The following is a 16,258-nucleotide window of genomic DNA, read 5'->3' as shown; positions in this document are numbered from 1 at the left end:
CCTTGGGAGTTAACGAAAATGGTAAAATTAATATGTAAATGAAAAAAATGAACAATTCCCAGCCAATTGGGCACATTAATTTGGAAATATATGTTTAAGAAAATAGAATTTGGTTATTGAAGTTACTTTCATTAATATTTCCCTTTGAAAAGCAGACAGGATTCAAACTGATGCAGGGCACTATGAACTGTGTGTAGCAGCCGTTACCAATAATGCACACACCAGTCATCATAGAAAGCACATTTCCACCAACCTCATACTAATAATAGCTACACTCAAGATCATTACTTAAACCAATACTGAAATATTACTGCATGAAATGCAGAACTTAATTTGGACATGAGGGGCTTCTATCGTAACTGACATCTAAAAACACAAATAAAGGTAAATAAAATCATACTTACACTATTTACACTCCATACATACAGGGTGTTACAAAAGGTACGGCCAAACTTTCAGGAAACATTCCTCACACACAAAGAAAGAAAATATGTTATGTGGACTTGTGCCCGGAAACGCTTACTTTCCATATTAGGGCTCATTTTATTACTTCTCTTCAAATCACATTAATAATGGAATGGAAACACACAGCAACAGAACGTACCAGCGTGACTTCAAACACTTTGTTACTGGAAATCCTCCGTTAGCGAGGATACATGCATCGATCCTCCGTCGCATGGAATCCCTGATGCGGTAATGCAGCGCAGCCCTGGAGAATGGTGTATTTTATCATAGCCGTCCACAATACGAGCACGAAGAGTCTCTACATTTGGTACCGGGGTTGCGTAGACAAGAGCTTTCAAATGCCCCCATAAATGAAAGTTAAGAGGGTTGAGGTCAGGATAGCGCGGAGGCCATGGAATTGGTCCGCCTCTACCAATCCATCGGTGACCGAATCTGTTGTTGAGAAGCGTACGAACACTTCGACTGAAATGTGCAGGAGCTCCATCGTGCATGAACCACATGTTTTGTCGTACTTGTAAAGGCACATGTTCCAGCAGCACAGGTAGAGTATCCTGTATGAAACCTTGATAACGTGCTCCATTGGGCGTTGGTGGAAGAACATGGGACCCAATCAAGACATCACCAACAATGCCTGCCCAAACGTTCACAGAAAATCTGTGTTGATGACGTGATTGCACAATTGCGTACGGATTGTCGTCAGCCCACACATGTTGATTGTGAAAATTTACAATTTGATCACGTTGGAATGAAGCCTCATCCGTAAAGAGAACATTTGCACTTAATGAGGATTGACACATTGTTGGATGAACCATTCGCAGAAGTGTACCCGTGGAGGCCAATCAGCTGCTGATAGTGCCTGCACACGCTGTACATGGTACGGAAACAACTGGTTCTCCCGTAGCACTCTCCATACAGTGACGTGGTCAACGTTACCTTGTACAGCAGCAACTTCTCTGACGCTGACATTAGGGTTATCGTCAACTGCACGAAGAATTGCCTCGTCCATTGCAGGTGTCCTATTCGCTCTAGGTCTTCCCCAGTAGTGAGTCATAGGCTGGAATGTTCCGTGCTCCCTAAGACGCCGATCAATTGCTTCGAACGTCTTCCTGTCGGGACACCTTCGTTCTGGAAATCTGTCTCGATACAAACGTATCGCGCCACGGCTATTGCCCCGTGCTAATCCATACATCAAATGGGCGTCTGCCAACTCCGCATTTGTAAACATTGCACTGACTGCAAAACCACGTTCGTGATGAACACTAACCGGTTGATCTACGTACTGATGTGCTTAATGTAGTACTGTATAGCAATGAGTCGCATGTCAACACAAGCACCGAAGTCGACATTACCTTCCTTCAATTTGGCTAACTGGCGGTGAATCGAGGAAGTACAGTACATACTGACGAAACTAAAATGAGCTCTAACATGGAAATTAAGCGTTTCCTGACACTTGTCTACATAACATATTTTCTTTATTTGTGTGTGAGGAATGTTTCCTGAAAGTTTGGCCGTACCTTTTTGTAACACCCTGCTTATCAGATTTCCTTAGTAGCAATAATAGTCCAATTTTCTTTCTAATATTTGAAGAATATGATGGGGACCCATAAACTAGTATAGTGTCACTAGTCAAACTCTATGATTATTTCAGTAGAAAAGACTAATTCAAACAATTTTTAAAAAAACGTAGTTCTTATTATAGGAAACAGCGATCTATAATTATTATAAATAAACGGGAAGCAGTCTTGATGGCATAAATTTTTTTTAATGTGGTGACCGGTTTCGATCTTATTATAAGATCATCTTCAGACCATAGGTGTCTGCCGGAGGCGGTGGCGCACGGCAACCCTCTTGCTGGTGGCTGGTGGTGTACTGCAACGTCTGGCAGACTGCTGTCCTGTGTGATCGTTGCAGTCTGTGATTTTATTTTGTTGTCGTTTTTGCTGTTGCAGGAGTTCTTATTTTGTTTGTTGTTGTTGTAACCTGTTGTGTGAAGCTGAAAAATATCGGAAAGAAGTTCGGGGAATGTTATGAGTGGAAAAAAAAAAATGGTTCAAATGGCTCTGAGCACTATGGGACTCAACTGCTGAGGTCATAAGTCCCCTAGAACTTAGAACTACTTAAACCTAACTAACCTAAGGACAACATACACATCCATGCCCGAGGCAGGATTCGAACCTGCGACCGTAGCGGTCGCGCGGTTCCAGACTGTAGCGCCAGAACCGCTCGGCCACCAGCGGCCGGCATGAGTGGAAAAGATCTCGTCCTTGTCTTGGTCAGGGGATTGCCGTACGAGGTCAGTCGAGAAAAATGCTTTGCGCATTAAGCGCCTACTTTGAGACTGAGAAACTTAATGGCTGCCTTCTACCCTCCGTTAACAATGTAATGGATAGAATGCAGCTCTGAACATAAACAAAAACGCTATTATGTGGATGGGCAAGGAAACGTTCGACAAATAAAAGGAAGCTGGAAAAATACCGAAGTTTGCAAGTCTTGGGGGGAAAACATTTTATCGGTAAGCGGATTACCAATGTAGGTTCACCTGCTGATGATGAGGTTCGTCATTATGTTTGAAATTATTGTCACAGAGAGAAAAGTCCGACACTCAGCAAATATTGGTTCTTATTAAAGACTCGGATTTTTTTCAAGGTAGTCGCATACGGCTTATGTCATTAGATTTACAGTAGTTACAGTAAGAACGATACTTCAGGTATCTGTCATAGCGACGAAAGTAATGTCAGTGGACTTTTTCGATTTTCACTATAGAAATGAAGTAATGGCGGATTCAACTGCTTGTTTGAAGTGCGCAATTTGCAATGGTTAAATAGTTACATTTTAAAATAAAATTTTCGTAAGTTTCGACATTTTAATGAAAAGGGCTTCTCAGCAACAAACTCCAAATGAAGTTCATGTTAGAAATTCAGTCTATACGACACAAAATAAATATTGCTGTTTACAATTTAATGGCTGCAATACCGAAGTAACGTTTTCTTGTATCGCTTTAGCTATGTCTCCAAGTACTGGTTGGCCTAAGAAAGACACGTTTTCTCATTGCGATACACATGCATAAATGTTATATTTTGTTATGTCGTAAATAAGTAGATGGATCAGAAAAATTCATGACAGGTTAATTATAAACGTAGCAATCCGCTTCCCGTAACAAAACCATACGGGTGAGGCTTAGTACTTGACGCGCTAGCAGACCATAGTGCGTCATATTTAACTGAAAGTATCTCGTATTAGAAAAGCCTGACAGAGTTTCGGTTTGGAGCAGATGAAAATTTGATGTCTTCTTAAGATTTCATTCGGATAACGTCGTCAGAAAATTCGTTGTGAATTCTCCGTGAGTCGCCTTAATAATTTGTTGCCGCTAAAAAAAAAAAAGAAAAAAAAACTAAAATTAAAGCGTGGTGCAGCTCTTGCGGAACACATTAATAGAAGTTCCATATTTCTAGTGAGCAGTTCGCGAATTTGAGCTGCGCCTCCGTGTGCTCCTGCGGGACCGTCAATACGGTCCGCGTGGGATACGGTGGCCGCTGTGCAGCGTCCCATTTTCGTTCGAATCGCTGAACATCCGTTGCCCGCTTTCGGACAGTTGTAGATGCGCAGTGATTACAGAAACGAGGCGGCCCCCCTGCAGTCTTTCTGAAATGATTTTACAGAAACTATTCGGTAAATAAATTCGTTTTTGCGTTCCTTATATCTTTACATGTCGTTTCATCATGATGTGCCCATCATTTTGCTAATGGTCACAAAGTAAGAATAGAAGAGTAGAGGAAGAATTCAGAGATGACGTTATTTGTGCCAGCGTGACAAAGTATCCTGTCATAAAATAGCATCTATGAGGCAACGGTTTGTGGAGAATAAAATTCCTGAAATGGACTGGCTTGTCGAGAGCACCGACGTGAAGCCACTCGAACACCTTTGGGATGAATTATGATGAACGGCTGCTCGAGGCAGGCACCGTACTACAGACACTGGTCAGTGGGGACAGTATTATGACGTGTGAGACATTCACCTGGGCTTCCTTGGGACCTGCGGTAGTAAAAGAAGTGCTTGATGTCTTTGCCAATGATGGTAGGGTCTTGCTCCACGGACATTATGACTCCTAATTGAAAATGTCCCTAGCACAGTTCAAGCAATCATGAAGGTGAAGAGTGGACACACCTCGTATTAATCTCCGCTGATAGATGTCCAGATGCTTTCGATCAGATAGTGTAGTTTCCATTGCATAATGCTGCAGTTGCGCCCTGGGTTTCGGTAACGGCTGGTTGCTGGCCGAGTGCTCATATCAGTGTAGGATCCCCACGAAATACCACGAGCAGTAGTTGCACAGATGACAGGATAGGCGTGGGGAGAGTGGTTGTGGTGCGGGCAGGCGCTGTAGGGGAAACGCCGAGCGCTGGGAGGGGAAGTGCTGTTCTCAACCGAAGCCTGTACTCATTTGCTTTGTAAATATTAAGTGGTGCCCCTAGAAGCCCACATTTGCATGGTTAGCATCCAAAAAGATTTGTCACCTCTGCTTCGGTTAATATCCAAAAAGAATTCCTCCGAAAATGCGGCGATTTATTTTCCCTTAGCGTGTTAACCATTTGTAACTTTCAGAAAAGTGTCACGAGGGGCTAATTTTGAGTAAAACCAACACATTCCTCTTCTCGCCATGTTAAAATTTGCTTCTTTTGGGAAAACACAGCGGAGTTTACATAGTCTCACCTCAATAACATTTTGTGCAGACGCAGCTGCGAGAAGGTTCTGAAACAGTGGTTTATTAAGAGAAAAACTGAGGAAAAGTAAGGTCAGTGTCTTATGAAAAAGCTCATCCTCAGTGCAAAATAAACGTTTAATTTGTTCAGTCGTATTATTCCAAAACGCGTAGCACTTCTCGTTTCACCAGCTACCGATGGCCAGTAACAATTACATTCTTTCATCGAAAAAGTGTGTAGGTAGCCGAATAGCACGGAAGATAACGAAGTTTTGCAAAACGATACAGCAAAATGCTCTCGTCTCTGTGTGCTATCATTTGCAGAAATGTCATTTCGACATCTCTAACTGTATGCGTATTTCGCTGATGACCGCGCGGTTGAGCGCCCGACAAACCAAACTTCTACCTATATGTGAAATATGAGGAATGTTACGGATGTTTCACTCTGGTTTTATTGCTAGCGCGGTGCGATCGCAAATGAGTGTGCTGCATCAGATCAATTTTCTCGAGATTGGTGACAGATAGAGACTTCCACCCAAGTCTAAAGAAACATTCAGTATGTTAGCCAAATTTCATACGCAGCAACTTATTGTATAATGTGCATTAAGCCCAAAATTTTTTCATTGAAATCATTTTCGACTTCCGCAAAGTGTCTTACTTCCACGTAAATATTACAATAACTACGACCATTAACGAAGTGATGGGCACATCATCATGAAGCTGACATATAAAGCTACATGTGAAGGAAAAACGAAATGTATTTTTCCAAATAATTTCTGTAAAATTGTTTGAGAAAGATTGTAGAACGCGCTCCTCGATTCTGTCATCGCCGACTTCCGCTTCCGAAGAAGCAAAAGAACTCATCCCGCAGCTTGGACGAAAACTGGTCACACCACGCCGGCCACCGTATCCTGCTCGATGCAGTGGCAGTTACACTGTCCTGGTTGGCCGGCCGTTGTGGCTGAGTGGTTCTAGACGCTTCAGTCTGGGACCACGCGACCGCTACGTTCGCAGGTTCGAATCCTGTCTCGGGCATGGACGTGTGTGATGTCCTTAGGTTAGTTAGGTTTAAGTACACTATTGCCCATTAAAATTGCACACCACGAAGATGACGTGCTACAGACGCGAAATTTAACCGACAGGAAGAAGATGCTGTGGTATGCAAATGATTAGCTTCGCGAGGTGCCGGGGCTAGCAGTGTATTTAACACTAAATTCTTCTCGAATCTTCATATCGAAATGATGCTCTAAGCCTCCCCTTTTCTAACTCCTACTTTTGCTGTTGCACATGGATTAAGAAGAAACGCGAACTGACTGTAATCGACTCTGCAAGTGGAGTAGAAAAGAGTTTGGCATCTGCAATAATTTAATTTGATAGACATTAATTAAATAAAGGAAAGTTTCAGTAACATAGTGAGAAATGAAAGGGTTGCTCTACCGATTAACAGAATAAAAGTTCTGTCCAAAATAACAATTTGATTTATTATGACTAAACTCAAAATCATAAACAAAACACATGAAACATTTACAATACATCAAATTGGATCAAATTGGATACTCAAATAAATGCTGTGAAGGTGAAGTTGTCCATAAACTAGATTGTGACATTTATGACGAAATGGTATGTGGAGCCAATTCCTTGCAACTCAAATCTTAAGAGAAACACCCAGCCAACTCAACATTAATTGCTGCTACGGTAGTGATAACTCAGACAATGAACACCCAAGACAGAACAAAGTTAGAAAAGACGAACAGGCGCGCTCTGCTGAGCTCTGATTATCACAGTGCAAATTCCCTAGTGTGCCGGTACTGCGGACATACATTACCAAGCTGTCTTCTTAACTGCAAGGACACGATCTGGCATACCGGAAGCGATGGCTGGTTGCTTCGACGTCCCGTCGTTGTGATGATAGCCCGAAACAAATTGTCCTGGTCTGGTTGTTCCAGACTAAAGACTTCCTATCAATACAAATGCGCCTCTGAGCGAGACGAAGAGGGCTCGCCACACAATCACTGATGGTACAGTGATTGATTTTAACAAACGAAGTCACACAGTAACTCCGATACAGTCAACTTTAGCCAAAACTGCCCAAGACAGACAACATAGGCCGCTTGTACGCAGAACGCTCAATTGCCAACTGTACTTGGAAAGTTACGTTGAAGTCGAAACTTCAACAACTTCGTTAAACAGTTACAATCAAATAAAAGTATATTAGACAGCCAACGGAAGGCAGGCTGTCCAGAACAGCGAGAGCTCAGTCTTGTAACCTACTCTGACCGAAAGGCGAGAACCGACTACCACAAGAGCTCCCGTACAAACTGAACACAGAACATTCCCGCCCCCACGACAGTGGCCGTGGTTAAACGTTCCAATCAGCAACTCGAAAACCGGCGGAAAATTCCACTCTATTGCCGAAGCACTACCATTCCACCAATGGAGATTCTTGGCGCCAATTTCTGCGCCGATGTTGCTACGTCACGGAGCTATGCCCTGAGCAAGCCAATCACAGTTACGATTTTACAGAAAACGCGGGAATTCGCCCGCCAAGACTGCCTGGGTACACAAGTCATTCCCACGCCTCGCTGGTAGCCAGCCAGAAAGTGTTTTCGCTAAGTTTCTGCGAAGTAACGGAACCTCTAGCCCAGCCGCTCCTTCAGGCCCCGGCGGGCGTGTCTTCGCCGCTATTATGACAATGTCGGCGTCTGGAAAGCATTCACTCGACTCCCTCACACACGTCGGCTTAACCCTTTCACCACCCGGGTGACGAGAGATGCTGCGTGGGAAGTCCGTGTGTGAAGGAATAGCAACTTTTCACCGCATGCAATTAGAGAGGAAAATCGAATTACTCAGAGTAAGATAGAAATATGAGGGGGGACTTCTGCCACCTCTCAGCTTTTCAGAGTATTCACATAAGGTTGGCGGACATGAGGAAAGTTTCCAACTGATTTCTCATACACAAACAGCAGTTGAACGACGTTGCCTGGTGAAACGTTGTTGTGATGCCTTGTGTATGGAGGAGAAATGCGTACCATCACGTTTCCGACTTTGATAAAGGTCGGATTGTAGCCTATCGCGATTGCGGTTTATCGTATCGTGACATTGCTGCTCGCGTTGGTCGAGATCCAATGACTGTAAGCAGAATATGGAATCGGTGGGTTCAGGAGGGTAGTACGGAACGCCATGCTGGATCCCAACGGCGTTGTATTACTAGCAGTCGAGATGAGAGGCATGTTATCTGCATGGCTGTAACGGATCGTGCAGCCACGTCTTGACCCCCGAGTCAACAGATGGGGACGTTTGCAAGACAACAACCATCTGCATGAACAGTTCGATGATGTTTGCAGCAGCATTGACTGTCAGCTCGGAGACCATGGCTGCGGTTACCCTTGACGCTGCATCACAGACAGGAGCGCCTGCGATGGTGTACTTAATGACGAACCTGGGTGCACGAATGGCAAAACGTCATTTTTTCGGATGAATTCAGCTTCTGTTTACAGCATCATGATGGTCGCATCTGTGTTTGGCGACATCACGGTGAACGCACATTGGAAGCGTGTATTCGTCATCGCCGTGCTGGCGTATCACCCGGCGCGGTGGTATGGGGTGCCATTGGTTACACGTGTCGGTCACCTCTTGTTCGCATTGACGGCACTTTGAACAGTGGACGTCACATTTAAGATGTGTTATGACCCGTGTCTCTACGCGTCATTCGATCCCTGCGAAACCCTACATTTCAGCAGGATAATGCACGACAGCTTGTTGCAGGTCCTGGGGATACAGAAAATGTTGGACTGCTGCCCTGGTCAGCACATTCTCCAGACCTCTCACCAATTGAGAACGTCTGGCGAATGGTGGCCGAGCAAATGGCTTGTCACAATATGGCAGTCACTACTCTTGATTAACTGTGGTATTATGTTGAAGCTGCATGGGCAGCTGTACCTGTACACGCCATCCAAGCTCTGTTTGACTCAATGCCCAGGCGTATCAAGGCCGTTATTACGGTCAGAGGTGGTTGTTCTGGGTACTGATTTCTCAGGATTTACGCACCCAAATTGCGTGAAAATGTAGTCACATGTCAGTTCTAGTACGAAGGCAGTTCAATAAGTAATGCAACACATTTTTTTTCTGAAACAGGGGTTGTTTTATTCAGCATTGAAATACACCAGGTTATTCCCCAATCTTTTAGCTACACAACACTATTTTTCAACGTAATCTCCATTCAATGCTACGGCCTTACGCCACCTTGAAATGAGGGCCTGTATGCCTGCACAGTACCATTCCACTGGTCGATGTCGGAGCCAACGTCGTACTGCATCAATAACTTCTTCATCATCCGCGTAGTGCCTCCCACGGATTGCGTCCTTCATTGGGCCAAACATATGGAAATCCGACGGTGCGAGATCGGTGCTGTAGGGTGCATGAGGAAGAACAGTCCACTGAAGTTTTGTGAGCTCCTCTCGGGTGCGAAGACTTGTGTGAGGTCTTGCGTTGTCATGAAGAAGGAGAAGTTCGTTCAGATTTTTGTGCCTACGAACACGCTGAAGTCGTTTCTTCAATTTCTGAAGAGTAGCACAATACACTTCAGAGTTGATCGTTTGACCATGGGGAAGGACATCGAACAGAATAACCCCTTCAGCGTCCCAGAAGACTGTAACCATGACTTTACCGGCTGAGGGTACGGCTGTAAACTTTTTCTTGTTAGGGGAGTGGGTGTGGCGCCACTCCATTGATTGCCGTTTTGTTTCAGGTTCGAAGTGATGAACCCATGTTTCATCGCCTGTAACAATCTTTGACAAGAAATTGTCACCCTCAGCCACATGACGAGCAAGCAATTCCACACAGATGGTTCTCCTTTGCTCTTTATGGTGTTCAGTTAGACAACGAGGGACCCAGCGGGAACAAACCTTTGAATATCCCAACTGGTGAACAATTGTGACAGCACTACCAACAGAGATGTCAAGTTGAGCACTGAGTTGTTTGATGGTGATCCGTCGATCATCTCGAACGAGTGTGTTCGCACGCTCCGCCATTGCAGGAGTCAAAGCTGTGCACGGCCGGCCCGCACGCGGGAGATCAGACAGTCTTGCTTGACCTTGCGGCGATGATGACACACGCTTTGCCCAACGACTCACCGTGCTTTTGTCCACTGCCAGATCACCGTAGACATTCTGCAAGCGCCTATGAATATCTGAGATGCCCTGGTTTTCCGCCAAAAGAAACTCGATCACTGCCCGTTGTTTGCAACGCACATCCGTTACAGACGCCATTTTAACAGCTCCGTACAGCGCTGCCACCTGTCGGAAGTCAATGAAACTATACGAGACGAAGCGGGAATGTTTGAAAATATTCCACAAGAAATTTCCGGTTTTTTCAACCAAAATTGGCCGAGAAAAAAAAATGTGTTGCATTACTTATTGAACTGGCCTCGTATAATGTATTTGTCCAATAAATACCCGTTTATCATCTGCATTTCTTCTTGGTGTAGCAATTTTAATGGCGAGTAGTGTAGTTCTAAGTTCTAGGGGACTGATGACCTCAGATGGTAAGTGCAATAGCGCTCAGAGCCATTTTTGTGCTGGTTGTGGCCGGTGTCAGGTGCTGCTGACGGCGGGCGGGGACGGGTGCGTGCGCGTGTGGCGGCAGGGCGCGTGGCAGGCGCTGGCCACGCTGCGGCACGGCGCGCCGCTGCAGGCGGCCTGCTGGTCTCCGTCGCACGCCACGCTGCTGGCCGCCGCCGCCGCGCCCGCCCTCTTCCTGTGGGACCTGCGCCGCGCCGCGCCCAGCCCCGCCTCCGCCACGGCCGCCGGCCTCTGCACGCAGCTGCTCTTCACGCCGTCGGGCCGCGGGCTCGTCGCCGGCGACGCCGCGGGCCGCGTGCACGTGCTCGCCCTCGAGGACGCGCCTTTCCCGCCCTTCTTCCAGGCCGACGCCCTCGTGGACGCCCTGCGCACCGCCGTCCTCACCAGGCCGCAGCTGGCGCGCCGACTGCGAGAACTCGGGCCCCCCTTCGGATGATCTCCGACCACTAGCATCGTGTCTATTGTGGCTGGAGTTTCTCGCGGACCTGTCACGACACCGCGATGCAGGGAACGGCAGCACAGGAAAAACCGCGCATCGTAGTCTGAACGCACGTTGGGAGATGTTTTGTGCCAGCATTGCGCTGTGTTGTCTTGCGAAGCACTGGCTGATCTTATGAATCCTACCTTTCGAACGAGTCCTTCGATGTTCTTCATCCTTCTACGACTTGAAGCTCATCACCGGGCCATCACTTGCTTCAGGCTACGACATATTCCTCCAAAAACTCGAAAAGATCCCCTTTGAAGATCTGAATGTTCCCGAGCGCTGTTATGTACAAACCGTTCCAAGAATTTTACACAGACACCGGTAGCTAGATGTGTGTCCACCAATCATCAAGTAACAAAGTCTCAGTGTCGCTTCTCTCCGGCAGCAACTTTTTCGAATTTCATTTGCATTCTACATTTCTTATCAAATCAAAATGTTAAATAACAAACATTTGTAAGCTCCCACACCTAAGGCCGATCTTCCCTTCGTTCTACCCTCGCTGCCACAGTAGATAAACTCATTTAATTAACACATTCCGGGTCAGAAAGTAACCTTGTTCACATATGGTTTGCGGGACAGAGCAGATCAGGCTATAGTTGTGGAAAGGGGCCAAAATCAGTTACTGTCAGTTGCATAATACATAAAAACTTTATTTTCCTAAAACACTTAATCACACATGCCATTAAAAGCATTCAAAAACAATACAGCTGGAGGCCCGAGCACAAGTTATTAAAATTGCCTTAAGGAATACACACAGCTGAAGACCTTAGTTACAAAATTTTACATATAAACTCGGCTGAAGGCCACACACTGGAGATAGAAGAACTGAGGGCTTAAGGCCTGGATAAGAGAATTTCAGATAGACAAGAAAATTTTAAAGGGTTTTAAACAAGTGACTTTTCAAGTTTTACTTTAAGACAGCTGAAGGCCTTATCTTAAAATATTTCATGTAAAGTTCAGCTGAAGGCCACATACTGAACGTAGAACAACTCAAGGCTTACGGCCTAGATAATAATAAGGATTTCCAATGAGCAAAATCCCCCTTTTTTTTAAAAAAAATAGATTAAGCAAGATCTTCAAAGTTTTAATTTCAGACAGCTGAAGGCCTTATCTTAACATTAAAACGAACTAAACTAATAGACGGCTGAAGGCCTCGCACAGTACTTCACACTAAAAGAAAATCACAATCTAAAATAACAGAACAGTGGTGCTCAGACGTGCTCTAAGGGTCGGCCTGAGAAGGTAACTCTAAAACAAGTTTAGGTGAGACAAGCAGCCAAGTGTAATACTAAATAATCGGATGGCAACCCGACCCAGTGATGGCTGGAGGACCGACCAACAACCTAATCAATTCCCTTTCGCCAGACCAACAGAACGGCAACGGAAAAATCAGAGAGGACGAAGATACCAGCAACACTACGTCTTGAAAATTGGCGTGTAAATACAGTCAAGACACAACAACCACCCAAAAATATGAACAACACCAAAGGCTGTCGAACTACACACCATGCCAGACAGCATCAACACAGTGAGGAAAAACACACTGCCGAGAAACTACGCTAATGACCAAGGCAGGTAACTGGAACGTTAACGGCCACAAGGCAGAAGATACCGCTGCTGCACTTCACTAATAAGTATCTAGCAATTCAATAGTTAAACACCATACAGGAAGACAGCTGCAGAATTTCGCTGACTCCAACACATCATACGTTGCTGCTTGTGGGAACGGCCCAGAAAGCAACAACCGGCAATGAACGAAGACATGTCACAGCAGTGAGGTTTCGTAACAGGTTAACTGATCACTCAACTTCAGTGTCCACGTTCGGTGGTCGACGAACTTCGTAGCTCTCGCAGCTAGCGCCTCACAAATCCAACAGCACATGCACGCCACCAGTGGCCCAGGCCTGAACTCGCGCCACAGAGACATCCTCACTACTCTGTCCCAACTGACCGACTCAATCCAGCATGCAGACAGCATTAAAATAACTGTTGAGTCAAAACCACACAAGCTACACACAGTTCCGCGAAACACTTCCACAAAGAACTTGAACAATACTAAAACCAGTCACTGTAGAACAACCAGGAGGAATCAAAAGTCGACACACAGGGAACCCGGAAGCAGTCGGCGACCAAATACACGTCGTCCAATGAAACGTCCGTCCGAACGACCAACCAAGGTCGCCCCCACTCAAGTCATATGTGTCGGCAACGGACGGGTGAGTCATGGCTGTGTGGACCTCACTGCTGCTCCGTCCCAACTCCCTTGATGTCCCTTCACAACTCAGACACACGACAACCCGGAGACACTGGCTCGGACCCAACACTTGCCCATTGGCCAACCGACATCTCTGCACAAGGAAGGAACCGATCCACGTCCCACAAGATAACCAACTGAAGAGGTCCAGAAACGGTCGAGCGAGTACTGGCTGTCAGGACCTTACTAGAGCTCCATCCCGACTGAACTCTCTGCACACCACGACCCGGAAATACTAGTGGTCGCGCCAAAGATAGTACGACAGTGCTCTTATTGATACCGCTGCTGCTGCCACTCACGAGCAGGCAGGCCAGCAACTTAGTGACGCCAGTAAATCGAATTAGAAACGGGACCGCGATACCGCAAAGACAAGATTTCAAGTAATAAACGGCACGAATACGAGTCGCGCATGGGCATGTCGTCAGTTTATAGGATGGGTACTTGTCAAAATTGTGCAGGGTTCTCACTGATAACAAATTGGGTGTGGTTCTCACTGATAACGATAAATGTGATGAGTCACAAATTTGCTGGACAATAACACACAGCACTCGATCACAAACTTTCAAATTCTAGTATTTGACAAAAATACACCATTAACAGTGTGACCTCTGCCATTCGATTTTTAATGTAACGCGCACACAGGCCGGGCAACGGCCTTGCCGCAGTCGATACACCGTTTCCCGTCAGATCGCCGAAGTTCAGCGCTGTCGGGCGTGGCTGGCACTTGGATGGGTGACCATCCGGGCCGCCATGCACTGTTGCCATTTTTCTGGATGCACTCAGCCTCGTGATGCCAACTGAGGAGCTACTCGACCGAATAGTAGCGGCTCCGGTCAAAGAAAACCATTATCACGACTGGGAGAGCGGTGTGCTGACCACATGCCCCTCCTATCCGCATCCTCAGCTGAGGATTACACGGCGGTCGGATGGTCCCGATGGGCCACTTGTGGCCTGAAGACGGAGTGCTTTGTGCACACAGGCGCACATACGCTTTACGCCGCAGCAAGCATACCAGCCACTACTTAGAGACGTTTAAACAACGCTACTTCCAGCGACTACGGTGATGCATATTGTTACATCAGACTGTACCAAGCCTTACCCATCGAAGCATTAGTTTTGGTAAGAATAACATATTTTTGTTTGTAATTGGTAATCACGTGAATTTAAATTCAAATTTGATGCAGATATACGAACTGCCTTACTCTTAAGTGAACATTACAGTGTGTTAGTGACCTGCCCTGGCTGTCTACAGCTGGATGACTAACCTGGCGTAGTGGAGATCTTGATCGTGAGGCACTGTGTAGAGCTATGATTACAATTCAGAGAGCCACATTAGCTATTGTTTTGTATTGAATCGGAGACCTAGAAAGGACGGAGAGGCTTCGTCCCGTCGTAGCCCTCAATGGTTCACAACCCGACAACAGACCACAGCATTACAGCTATCCCACCGCTGCCCCACACCGATCCCAGGGTTGTTGTGCGGTTAAGATCCCAATGGACACCCCCTCTCTCCCACCCGGGAACGTCTCATACGAGACAAGTGTGACCCCAAATGTTTGTGTGGTAGAGTAATTACGGTGTACGCGTACGTGGAAACGGTGTTTGTGCAGCCATCGCCGACACAGTGTAGCTGAGGCGGAATAATGGGAACCAGCCCGCATTCGCCGAGGCAAATGGAAACCCCCTTAAAAACCATCCACAGGCTGGCCGGCACACCGGACCTCGACACTAATCCACAGGGCGGATTTGTGCCGGGGACCGGCACTCATTCCCACTGGGAAAGCAGCGCCTTGGACCGCGTGGCTACCCGGGCGGGCTACATTAGGTAACTCAGTATCAACATTTTTATATAACTCAAACGTTTTAAGCACCACATGCGTAGTAGGTTGTCAGAAGGCACAAATGTTATAAGTTCCATATTTAATTGGCGCTGGAGTAACAGATTGTGCCAATGATGGCAGCTGTGAGCTGCTGACCACCGAGTGAGCTGTGGCCACTTGCCCGCATCCTAAATGCAGCGTCAGTCCATTGTAAGCTACATTTTCTGTTTGACCTTTTTATCACATTTCCCTTCACACCCATCAAACACTAACTCATACAAAAAAATCTATTACTGTCAGCCTAATGTCTGTGCCGCAGATCGTTTAGGAAGTCAGCTGTAGTTTTTGCCGCCCTCCACGTAGTGGCAGCTCGTGCCAGCCCGTCAGTGATCGCTCACGCGGGCTTCCCAGTAGTGGTAGCTCACACCGTCCAGCCACTTCATTCGAGCAGCCTTGCGCAGCTCCAAGGAGTTCTGACATTCTGCTATTACAGCCCTTCTTCTTCTTTCACTTCCACTTTTAGCAGGTGCTATTACTATATTACCAACAGACAGAAACCTAAACACATAATTCTGTGACCCTGCTGGATACTAGATGGCAATGACATCGTTTTTACAGTGCCACGGGACTTTTTAATTCATCATATTTCAGCTAATTTGCACGAAATACATTGTTATTAGTTATATATATTGTAACATTCCTTGTGAATGAGTCTGTCTGTTGGTGAAAACCATATCACTATCCCGGCTGTAGTACATGAGATTACACCAAACATACTGACAGAAAGTGCGTGGGTAACTGTCATTTATGTATGAACAGATAGAAGAAAAATAGAGGATAGAATATAGACATATACTAGGTGGTCAGAAATAGTCTGGAAAGCTTGTAAGGGTGTTTCAGGCTATGTTGTGCTGAGAAATAATTGTTATGGGCCGTATCCGAGTTAATTAGCACTGA

At 46.0% G+C, this 16,258-nt stretch overlaps 1 protein-coding gene across 1 annotated transcript in view; it reads left to right on the top strand.

The window, feature by feature from the left end:
• Nucleotides 1-11,179, top strand: part of LOC124742107 (dynein axonemal intermediate chain 4) — a 58,623-nt gene extending 47,444 nt beyond the window's left edge. The window contains exon 6 of the mRNA XM_047248752.1: nucleotides 10,760-11,179. Coding sequence (XP_047104708.1) covers nucleotides 10,760-11,179 — 420 coding nt within the window. The remainder of the gene's footprint in view (nucleotides 1-10,759) is intronic.
• Nucleotides 11,180-16,258: the final 5,079 nt, after the last annotated feature.

This window comes from Schistocerca piceifrons, chromosome 1 (genome assembly GCF_021461385.2).
Source record: "Schistocerca piceifrons isolate TAMUIC-IGC-003096 chromosome 1, iqSchPice1.1, whole genome shotgun sequence".
Classification (NCBI taxonomy): domain Eukaryota; kingdom Metazoa; phylum Arthropoda; class Insecta; order Orthoptera; family Acrididae; genus Schistocerca; species Schistocerca piceifrons.
This window is presented reverse-complemented; position numbering and strand designations above follow the sequence as displayed.